The 12,157-nt window shown below is 42.6% G+C and overlaps 1 protein-coding gene across 7 annotated transcripts in view; it reads left to right on the forward strand.

The window, feature by feature from the left end:
- SHANK2 (SH3 and multiple ankyrin repeat domains 2) overlaps positions 1–12,157 on the forward strand; it is an 810,144-nt gene that overhangs the window by 259,205 nt on the left and 538,782 nt on the right. For all 7 annotated transcript variants that reach the window (XM_014517615.2, XM_025197122.1, XM_014517581.2 and 4 more), the window contains one exon: positions 5,752–5,868. In XM_014517615.2, the coding sequence (XP_014373101.1) occupies positions 5,752–5,868 (117 nt within the window). The remainder of the gene's footprint in view (positions 1–5,751; positions 5,869–12,157) is intronic.

Genomic DNA, 12,157 nt, shown 5'->3' on the forward strand with positions numbered 1-12,157 from the left:
AGGCTCCCTATGATAGAGGCAGGCCACTCCATGTGCAGCTCCTGGGACTCGCATGCCACTGGGGGGAAGCCTCATGCAATGGAACCAGTGGCCTGTCCCCACTCCCTGCTGCCATGTGCAGCTCCTGGGACTCTGCTGGGAAGCAGGGAGTGGGGCTTCCCACCATCTCTGGCAGTGTCTCAAGAGCTGCATGTGGCAGCAGGGAGCGGGGCCAGGCCACCGGCTCTGTCATGCAAGGCTTCCCCCCCAGCGTGTGAGTCCTAGGAGCTGCACATGAACTGCAGGGAGCCCTGTGTGACAGAGACGGGCCAGCTGGGCTCCACTCCTTGTCACCACATGTAGCTCCTAGAACTAGCTGGAAGCATGTGCCACTGAGTGGCTGTCCATGTGTGGGCCAGGAGCACTGAGGCCCCACTGCCTGCTACTGCTGTTGCTGCCAGCGGCAGGGGCTGTGTGCCATTGGGGGAAAGGGCGTGTGGGGTCTCCCCACGCTGCCCCACCCTCCCTCACACCCTACAAACCCCACACACCCTCACCCTGCCCATCCGAGCGCCGTACTCCTGCCTGCTCACTGGGTATGGGCCCTAGACTCCATGCTCCTGCCATCCCCAACCCCATGCTCTGCACTCCCACCCAGATCCCAGATGTAGCTTTCCCCCACCCATCGCCACTTCCCTACCTGTTGCCTGGAGCGAGCGCTGCAAGAGAGACATGAGGAGGCATTGCTGGAGGCCAGGTTCTCCAGCAACTGCTGCAGTGACAGCAGCGGCCCTGCCGCTGTGCATGGTGGCCAGGGCTGTGGCCTGTCCATGCATGAGGGCGGGAGCGAAGCACGCTGGTTGGGTGGGGTACAATTAATTGGTGGGTGCCTGCAGGTCAGATGAAATTACTTGGCAGGCTGGATTTGGCCCACAGGCCATATTTTGCCTGGCCCTGAATTAGAGGGTTAGTGCATGTAGAGCTGTCAGGTGAGCTGTTTGAGTGTGCTGGTATCTGACATGCTGATTTTGCTCTGTAGACATGTACATAGGGAATTGATATTGGTGATGTAGAAGAGGAAGGGAACAACAGGAAACTAGGTCAGATGATTAGAGAAGGACATGTTTATTAAGGTAAATACCATAAGGACAAGATACAGGAATGGGAACTGCTGAAGGGACCCTAACCTGGGGTTTACATGGTCACATGAATACTCCAGGAAAACCAGAGTGCAGGAGGCTTCACTAGTCATGTAGGGAGATGATTAGGACATGACTGTGAAAGTCAGCCCTTGGTTGAAAGGTATGTTGACTGCTCAAGGAAATTTTTCCTGAAATATGAAATAAAATCCACCTGCTACTGACATAACAGCTGTCTTATGTATAGCCATCTTGTGGGAGCCCTCCCCTGCTTTACAATAATAATTTTTCCTCTACCTCAAACAGTCACTGAGGGACTCAAAAGTACTTCTGTTCAGACTCTGTACCTTTTGCCTTTCAAAGACCTCTGGCAAAAACAGGAATACATATTTGCTTCAAAACACAAATGGTTATCTCCACCTGAAGGTCCACAGGTTTCTTTGACATCAGCTCAGAACCTTCTGGGAAAGTTATACTTTATTTTTTTAGTCACATTAGTATACACCTATTCTTCCTCTCTTTGAGGGAAGCAGGAGGAAAGTTTTTGTTGCAAGGTTTGGATTTAAACTGAGTCTTTTTCCAGAATTCAAGGATCTGGGGTTTTAAGGTATATAAATCTGCCTCTCATAGGAATTAGCAAAAAAGATCAATTAAACACTGTCATGTCCAACAGGGAAGGCAGAGGCAGCAAAGCACTTTTGATCCCCTCAGCGGTTTGAGAGATTCTGGTGAAGAGTTTTCCTTTCTATCAGTGGCCAGTCTGAAAGTACAAAACAGCTCTTCATGAAAATCAACCCAATATGCGTATAATATGAATTTGTCTCTGTGAAAGTGAGTTGAGTTTGCAAGAAAAGCATTTTCTTATTTGTATTACATAAAACAAGAAATCAAGGAGATTTACATCTGGATTATGGGCTCTTGGAACAGTAAGCAACAATGTAAGCATTCCTCACTGAAGAGTGAAAGAGCAGCATGAAGCAATCCCATCTGTTATCATTTGCAGAAAGGTGTGAAGTGGTTTAGGAGAGTAAAGAAGTCATTAGCTACAACTTGGTTTCTATAAATTTCCTAGATTAGGCACATACTGAAGCATTAGTAGCCTCATTTTACACAGTGGCAGGAAGAGAAAGTAGGCCAAACTCAACTGTGGCAGGAACACTATATTTGCTTCAGTGAGTTCTGCCCTCTTACATCAGGGAAGAGATGAAGTAAATCATCCAAGAGCACATAGTGAGCAAATAGGAAACTGGGATTAGAACTCAGGAGCTCCTGCATTTTGGTTCCTTGCATATCTAGCAGGCCTGGATGAAGAGGCTAGTATTCGCTTTGGATTCGGCCGTTCCAGGGGACAGTGATTCAATTTGGTGATTCGAATCACTGTCCCGATTCGATTTGGCTGAATCTGATTTGGAGATTTGTCTGCTGGCGAATATCTGAATCAGCCAGGCCAGGTCCATCCCCCGCCCCCTCTCCCAGCCCAGCAATGGCTGCCTCGCCCACCCCAGCTCCTGGCACTTTGAAAAAAAAAGCCCTGACTCACTGGGTGCTGCCGGGAGGGGGAGAGTGAGGGAGGGCAACTGCCCCGTGCTGCTTGCGGGGCTCTGCATGAGTCTCCCGACCCCCCCACACTATCCCAGCCTCCTCATGGCTGCCCTGCCTGCTGTGGCTCTGGCTTTTTAAGAAAAACAAAAAATGAGAAAACTTATCATTCCTGCCAGCAGGACCGGGTGATCCCTGCTGCCTTCCACTGCATGGGGGGTCTTCCACAAGCCCCTGAAGCTGCTGTAGGAGTGGTGAGTCCCAGGGTTTTCTGTTTGTTTTTTTCTTAAAGGGTCAGAGCTGGGGTGGGTGGGGCAGCCACGGGGGGAACTGGGGGAGTAAGGGAGGTTGGGGGGCTCATGGCAGAGTCCCCCATGCAGCGTGGGGCAGTGGGGGGGAGTGGGGATCACTTCCCCCCCCGCTTGGCAGCACCCAGTGAGCCCAGGCTCCCCCCATGGCCCCTCCCCCTTCTCCCAGCCCCCCTCTCCTATCCCTACCCCTACGCCTACTTACCAGCTTGGAGTCTGGCTGCAGCTCCCTGCTGCAGTGGGTGGGGGACTGTCCGAATCATCAATCGATTTGATTCGGACCTTTTCATTGGTCCCCTGATTTGATTCGGATTCAGAGATTCGGTCACCAAATCAGGCCGGATCTCCTCTGAATCGAATCACCACCTAAAGCTTTGTACAGCCCTAATGTCTAGGTCTCTTGCATTCACCAGTGACTCACATCTGGAACTTGAAATCTGTTCCTATCCATGTGTCTGTCCTGAACTACACCATAATTGGGAAGACAAATATACATTATTGTTTTGTATGGGTGCATGAGGGATTTCCAAACTACTAATCAGTGTGCTTTTTTGGGGGGTAGTATCTTTCCACTCCTTTTTAGATTAAATACTTCTTGTTCTATTTTCAGTTCAACTTGTTTTTACTTGAACAAATAATTCAAGTGATGTAAGATATGTAATGAATGACACTTTCCCCCATATCTACATCTGGACTGCACAATCAAAGAGAAGAATGATGACCCAGTGGAACTGGTTAGAGTTGGGAGTGTTGGGAATCTGGGCACATTTTCTGCACTACCACAGATTTGTGATGTGGCACTGGGCAAGTCGCTTAATCTCTCTTTGCTTAACTCTCTCATCTGTTAAATGGGAGATAATACTTCCCTAGTGCAACATAGGAACTGTGAGGATAAATAGACTGTGGCATGCTCAAGATAAATTACATAAATAACAGTCGTCTTCTTAGAGATATTGTGAAATATTCTGATTTTCCTCAAATGTATTTGGTTAATCAACAGATAATTTCTATGTATAATTTGTGGTCTCTGGTTTGTTCAATAAATAATTAATATCAAGTATTCATTAAGTCAGTTTGAGCCATGTGGCTGACCACTTAACTCATAGGTTTTCCCTCTTCGGATCAAATCCAGACTTTATGTATATTGTACCTCTAGTTACTTATCCAGTTTAAATGGTTGTATACTGAGTTATATTCTGCAGCAATTCTGGTCTTGCTAAGTGTCTAACTTTTCCATATGATACAGGCTTCTATTACTTTTCTAGTGCTCACAGGAGAGAGGATGGTCTCCAAAAGAAAATCTTGACGGAGAAGGGGTATTTTATTTAGTCTAATGCCCTAACATATTTTCTGAAATATTTTAAGAGCAAGGTTCAGAAATATCATCATCTTCAGTGCCATCTAGTGGTTGTGTTTCAAAACAGCATAGGATTTTTTTACCGTCATGCTCTTAAATGGTTTTCATTCAAAATATACACCATGTTAATTTACAGGGTGATAGGTTTGTTAATCCTGGCTTTTGTATGTGAATGGATATTTTGTCTTGTCATTGTGTGTTGTAGGTAGTTCCCACTTCATTAGTGAAAGTAAAATGTCCCTGTGAGTGGGTGAATATTTGGAAATCACATATTTTATTGGTATATTAGGCTGCAATCCTTCAAACATTTATACTTAGGCTTAGTTTTATGCATATGCTGACTTCAAATTTGAGAAAGAAATTGTCAGTGGGTGCATATACACATGTACTTTACTGCAGAGTTGATTAATTAGCTCTGCAATAAAGCATCACCATCTACACATGTGCTGGAATTAGGGTGCAGTAAATTAACTAACACAGGCATAGGACTGTACAATCCAGGACAAGTCCTATCCTATGGCGGAGTAATTTATGCTGCCACAATGCACATGTGGATGGTGACTGGGGCTGGCTGGGGCACAAGGATGTTATAGTGTGGGGGCTGCCTGCCACCTAGCTTTGCACTGTAGCACCCTTATGTCCTAGCCACCCCCTCTGCTGCCCAGTGCTGCTACCCAGAGCACAGGGCTGACTTCCAAGGCTTCCTGCCAGCCCAAGGCTGCTCCACTTTGACTCAGTGTGCTGCAGGCCCGGGTGCATGTGTAAACGCTGTGCCCGAGAGAAATAAACTCTGGCATGGAGTACACTGGAGTTTATTTTTTGACCCTAACTGCACATGTAGATGCACCTGATATGTGCATAAGTAACTGCAAGAGTCAGACCCCAGCGTATCCACCAGTGAAGCCAGTGGGAGTTTTTCCATTCCCTCAGTAGGAGTCAATATGTTCAGTTTTGCATTCACTATGGTAAATATTTTCCCTTCATAACTTAGTACCATTTTAGGGTGATTTTTTTCAGGCAACCCAATCAGTACAGCATGCTTCTCAGTGTGGTCTCAAGCACCTAGTTTAATAAACTGGGGGATGCTAAAGACAGGTCTCTTGGGAGTAGAAGGGAGTGTGTCACTTGCTAGTGACTTTATCAGGTGCAGTAGAACTGTTCTTAGAGAGCCAGAACTATACTAAACAATCCTATACTGAATGTAGAATTGTTAAATATTTGTTTATGGAAAGGAGACACAAGAAGGATGGAAAAAATAGCAGAGATGGTGTCTCTTGGTGCTTCTCATGACATTCTATGAGCAGAAGAAATAACTGAAAATGAGGCCTTAAGCTTGTGGGATATTCTTTGCTGAAAGACTAATTGGAATATTTGCATGATACAGCGAGACCTACATAAATAATCAAAATGTTAATATATCTCTTTGTAGGCTTGTCGATATGGACATGTCCAGCATTTAGAACATTTACTTTTTTATGGAGCAGATATGGGAGCACAGAATGCCTCAGGAAATACAGCATTGCATATCTGTGCCCTTTATAACCAGGTCAGTTGTCATTCTTTTATATCTTTGATGTTTTGTACTTGCTTTAGGAGGATGTTTGCTTTGACCTTTCCTTGAAATGTACAAATCAGAACAAAATGCTAGAAATGTGCAATTTGGCGTAAGCTGGCTGCTCAGCTAGTTTGCCTTCAGCCAGCTGACTAGGGAGTTGAGGTAGGGCACCCATTATCCTGCCAAATCAGCTGACCAGTGACCCTGGGATGATGGCTAGCCATCCAGGGCTATCCAGGGAGCCTGAGGAATGAGTTACTAGGGTGGTGGTAGGAAGCTAGAGAGCTCTGTGAGCTAGACTGCTTGGCTCTCTACCAAGTGGGAAGCCAGTTAGACCAGGCTGCCAGGCAGACTGAAGGAAGGGCATGCTATGAAATCATGAGCATTTGGCAGTCTGGAACTCACAAACAGATGTCTGAGAGTTGTGACCCAGTTGCCCTTTCCACATTATTAAATAGGGAGCAGAGATCTTGGCCAGGAGTTATGCTTTCCCACTCTGCACCTTTACCCAATTTTAATAACAAAAAAAGAAATGTACAGAGCTAACCTCCCCTTTAGTATAATATGTTGGAAGTAAAGTTACACTTAGGAAGTTTTGTCTCTTCATATTTAATTTTGTCTTAACTCCCTTTTATTTACTCATTTGATGTCCCAATATCTAGAGGTCTTACTAATTAAAAAAATGATGATACCAATAAAGTACAATTGGCAAGTTGGCAAATTACAGATAAATCTGTCCGTTATATAATATTGAGGCTGTGTTTATCTCATAAAAAGATGATAAAACAATATACAACAATTACAGGATTCTCTACCATTTTTCAAACCAACATCCAAGTACTGGTGTTTCTTACTCAGAATTTCTCACTGTTTTCTTTGTACTTAATTTAGATCCTGTATCAACTTAATACTGATGAATATATTTCCCTGCCTACATCCAGTTGTTTTCTTATTTGTGGGTGTCAATTGAAAATCAAACCTGCTTTGTTGCAGTCAGTGGAACTCCAGTAAAACATAAGGCAAACAGGATTTTGTGCCTTTATTTTCACAGCCACTTGCTATAACATTTCAGCTTTATAGGTATTAAAACCAGGTCAGGACACTCTCCATTTATTGTTACACTGAATTAGAAAAACACAAGTTGTGAGGCTTGGTTGCAGCTAGTGGAACATCTGTTAAAGTATCTGTTTCTTAATTAATTTCCATTTCAATTGAAAAAGCCCTGTCAACGCAGATTTTTTCACTTTCTTTAGTGAATCTAAAATATCCTTGACTTTTGAAATAGATAATTTTTGGAATAACTTAACTTTTTCAAAGGTTGTATTGGCATGAAGTATGTGTCATAATTGATACTATTTATTAAGGACCTGATCTTGTAAACTCTGCCTGTTGGTGCAGATGGTTGAAGTACAAAACATGGCAATGAGAGCAATACAAATGTCTCAACAAATATCTAAACTGCTGGATATAGACTACTGTCTTTGATAGAACTTTAGCGAGTAGTATGCACCACGTATATGTCTACAGTAGAGTCTGAAGCTTGGGTAGAGATAGCCAAAACAGCTTTAAACTTCTAGCTCAGGTGTTGCTAGCAGTGCAGTTAGAGCAGTGTGAAGCTCAGTATAGGCTTCAAAACCCACCTAAGAGGCTGGATAAATTAGCTTGTGTTGGCTCTATACTCTTATGGCGACACATCTAGTAAGTACTAGAGTTAGTTTTTTTAAAGGTTGCTTAAATATTTCCAGGCTTCATCTAAAATAATGTGTCTAGTTTTGGGCCCCTCACTTCAAGAAAGTTATGGACAAAGTAGATAGAGTCAAGTGGAGAGGAGCAAAAATGATTAGGGGCCTGGGAAACATGACTTAAAATGACAGACTGAAAGAACTAGGATATTTAGTCTGGAGAAGAGAAGGCTGAGGTGAGATTTGATAACAGCCTTCATATACCTGAAGGTATACATATAAAGATAGCTTATTCTCTGTGGCTGCAGGTACAACACAAGGAACAGGTACTGCACAAATTCCCTGGATTGTAGTGGATGAAATTTAGGTTAGAAAGAACTTTCTCACCATGATGGTTGTTAGGCATTGGAACAGCCTATGAAGAGAGGTTGTGAAAACTCCATCCTTGGAAGTTTTTAAGAGCAAGTTAAACAGAATGGTTTAGTTATGGACAATTCTCCCTTGAGCAGGGGGGCTGGCTAGGTGACCTCCTGAGGCCCCATTCTGTGATTCTGTGATCTCTGTGCACACTTCACTGCAGTTGCTTCTGTAATTGCAATAGAGACATACCGAGAAGTGGAACTCAGCAGGTGCAACTTTGTGGTTGTTCCCTGCAGAGGAATGAGTTCATCCTAAACTCAGTAAAAATCTTTGCACACAGACCCTTAAGCCTAGTATTGACTGTAAGTCTGTATTTAAGTTCGTTGAAGTTCATCAAACACTTGAATATTTGCTTCAATCCAGTTGACATCAATGGTCATGCTTACTTAATGGAAAGTTTGAAACCTGAACCATGAACTTCAGAGTTTGGACCAGTATTCCCTACTTCCCTTAATGCTGTTGTAGGTGTCTATCATATCGTAACTGCTGTTAAACCATGCCACTAACTAATGCGATAGTTGGCTTATGACAGTATTTTTATTACAATTTTTTATTACTATAGATGCCTGAAATATACTATTTTGTAAGGAAAGGATGTATGTAGTGCAAACACTAGGATGCTCCTTTGGGTTAAAAAACAGTCTTTCTTCCTGAGAAGTTTTGTTTTCCTAACCTTAGTGGAGAGGTCTATTGTTCTTCATTTACAGCAGCTTGCAAGTCTATATTGCATCTTAGAAATGTTGTACATAGTAGCTTTAATGCATGAATTCCTTATTCTGCTCTCTTTTACTGGAACTTTTACATCCAGTAGCTATATCTGTGTTTCCCAGACTCATCAGGGACATATGAAGATGAACAGTGTTTTAGTGACCTCTGCCGACCCTTTTCCTTGTTTCTTATGCTGAAGGATGTTTTTAGGTGATGGGGAAGATAGGTTGTTGACCTTTAATGAGGGGGAAGGATAGGAAAGGTTGTAGTCCCTTTTTTACCACCTAAATCCTGTAGGTGGAGTCATTATCCATTTAATTTTTTTTTTTTACTAATCCAGGTAATTGCAGTAATTGCCTTTCATGGATGTTACTTGAGTATAGATCTCAGTGGGGTTTTTTTGGGTTTTTTAAAGTCTCTTCATGGTCTATAAATCCCTCAATGAAATTATAACATGACAGAAATTCAGGAATTATTATTCTATACTTTTTAAATAATTATGCAACTTTGAACTGCACATTCCTTATAAATACGCCCTATTATAGTGTATTGTACATAACCTATTTTTCACTTATTGTTCTACTGTTAAATGAACTAATTGGGTATTTGATTGTGGGCAACAAATTGAATCTAATCTGTTGACAACCCACATATCTTTGTACGATTCACTTAAACCCCTGAAGGCTAAGAAGCTACCACATCTTTAGTTTATGTACCATATAATGAATGAACTGTACTAAGCTCTAAATATCAAAGGTTATTAGACTGCCAATGCTGTACTTTGTCAGTGAAAGAATTCTAGCAGTGGTAGGAAGCAACTTTAAAGTGAAAGTATCTCAAAAATATATAATGTAAACTATATATAATATAAACTATTCTGAAATGAAAACTGAGCTGAAGATTGTTTTTCATGAGAAAATATCCAACCTCCCCTCAAAGTCTTATTTTTTCCCTTTTTTCCTCTCTCCATTCTCTCCTTTTTTATTCCCCATGATAATGAAAAGGGGAAAACTGTTTTCTGTGTTAAAAATGTGGGGAAGGATACATGAAAAAAACATTTCAAGCAAAAAAGTTTCTTAGAAATCTTTAATTTAGGAAAACATGCCATTTTTACCAAAGTTTTTTGGTGCAATAGGAATGCAGTTTTGCTGTGTTAGGTTCTGTGCGGGAAACATAATGGTCATATTCCCATTTAAAAAAAAATCATATACAAACTTTTAAAATATATGCAATAACCATTATAGCTTGCAAACTAATACTTAGTTTATCAATACAGTAAGTTTCTGAGTATCAACAATTTCATAGACAGATTCTGGACCAATTCAAGCAACTTTAAATTTTAGTGCCCAAGTGTTTCCACCCCTTGTAGTCTTCGGTCAGATATACGTATTCTACTTTTACTAGTATAAGTGATCAGAAACTGGTCTATACCCATAACAGAATAAAAGTTCAGCACACAAAGCCAGGTTTTACCCATAACAGAAGTTTGTCACACATTGACTAGTTTAAAAATGGTGGAAACCGGTCTAAGATTTGCCCCCTCTGCCAAAAGGCAAGTGTTCAGTTCATCACTAATCTAAACTATGCCACTAGCAGAAAACTGTGTAAAGTAGACCAATTGTGCCTCTGCCTTTTTGAATGTCTGTACCTCGCCTTAATAAAGCTATAAAATACGTGGGATCATAATGATTTTTCAAAGTTTTTGTTTCCCATACTAATAATCAGCTAAGAAAAAAGTTTGCACTGTAGTCTACAGCAAGACATAAAGTTTTAAGGTTTCCTTGCTTGTTCCAGTTTAGTACTGTAAAGAGCACTCCTGAGTGGTTTGTGCAGTTTTTAGCGTAGGCTGAAGAGACCGTATAAATAATTTGTAGAGTATTGTGAAAATTTAAAACATATTAAACTACTGCCTTGTGACAGTTGCTAGAATCCTGCAAGAGATGCAGAGCTATCTCGTTGATTTGCCATGTCATGCAGAACAGGGAGTAGAAGAGTAAAAGTGGCTTTATGCCATCCTCCTGGAATTTGACTTCAGGGAGGGAGTATTGTAATAGGGCCCCTTCAATCCCTAGTACAGAGAAGAAGGGACAGGCATTTTAAAGAAAACCAAACCGGCTGTAGCCCATGCCCATGACAGCAGTGCAAAAGAAGGACCACAGCAATAAGGGAGGCGCTGGGGAGAAGGTAAGAGTGCTATTTGGAGAAGAAGAAGAGAACCAGGAACTAACTGGAGCAGGCCTGGGGAGAACTGAGGCTAACCTACTAGGTCTGGGCCTGCTCAGAAGGATTCTGAAGCTTAAAGAGGAAGGGACTGGCCTGGGGAAGAAAATACAGAGCTTATCAGATGGGAGTACAGGCAGTCCTCGGGCTTACGACACAATTGGTTCCTGAAAACCGCGTCTTAATTCGAAACGTTGTCACTTGGAACTGATTTTCCCATAGGAAGCAATGTTATAAATGGGGGATTGGTTCCTGAGCCAAGGCCCGATGCCCTATTTACACCAAAAATACCCCAGAATTTTATACCCGATGAATTATAGGTGAGTAATATAGCTACATTAATGTATTTATATCGTAAATAGCAATCATATTGATTTGGAAGGACTTCTTTGAAGTGACTTTGCTGGACTTTTTGAAGGGTTCTTGGCTGGAGTCTTCTTAGGAATCTTGGCTGCAGGTTTTTCTGGAGTCTTGTCTGCGTTCTTAAAGAAAGTGTCCAAGGAAGTTTGGACAGATGTTTTCCAGAGAGATGAGCGATGCAGCGAACTTGTTTGCTAGCGTGCCATCACATTGGATCAAGCATTGTAAAGTTGAAACTGATGTCATAAAGTTGAAACAGGGTGTCAATTTATAAACATGAGTGTGAAATGTTGTAACTCAAAATGTAAGTCGAGGACTGCCTGTAAGGCCAAACCAAGGACATGGCAATTTCAGGACATCCAGCAGCACCGCAGCAAAATCAGTTCGAATCTCTTTCTCTTCAAAGACCCACACACTGAATAAAATCAAGAGGTGGCAGGAAAATAGAGATACCAGAGGAGAGGGGCTGGCTAGAGTGGAGCAGGTACCTGCAGCAGGGAGAAGGTGCAAACTGTTACAGATACCTACAGGCCAGTTTGTGCTGAAGGGTGTGGTAAAGAAGACCTATTGGGTGCGTCTAGATGAGCGTGCATGTGCCTCTTGCCCCGTCTCAAACCCCTTTGAGACGGGGCAAGAGGCATGTGTGGGAACAAAAGAATTTTCCCGATGCTGCAAACTTGCAGTGCGGGGAGAAAATTAGACCCCTAGATATCCAGAGGTTTAAAAAAAATGAAGTTAAAAAAGGGGCAGGGCACAGTCCCAGACCATGCCCTGAGGCAACCAGAGACTGGGTCCTCCACGGAGATGCTCTGGCTGCCAGAGTGTCTCTATGGTTGAGCCCTCACCCTGGTGCTGAAACATGCAGCCTGCCAGGCCACGTGTTCAGCACC

Source organism: Alligator sinensis, unplaced genomic scaffold, assembly GCF_000455745.1.
Source record: "Alligator sinensis unplaced genomic scaffold, ASM45574v1 scaffold442_1, whole genome shotgun sequence".
Lineage (NCBI taxonomy): Eukaryota > Metazoa > Chordata > Crocodylia > Alligatoridae > Alligator > Alligator sinensis.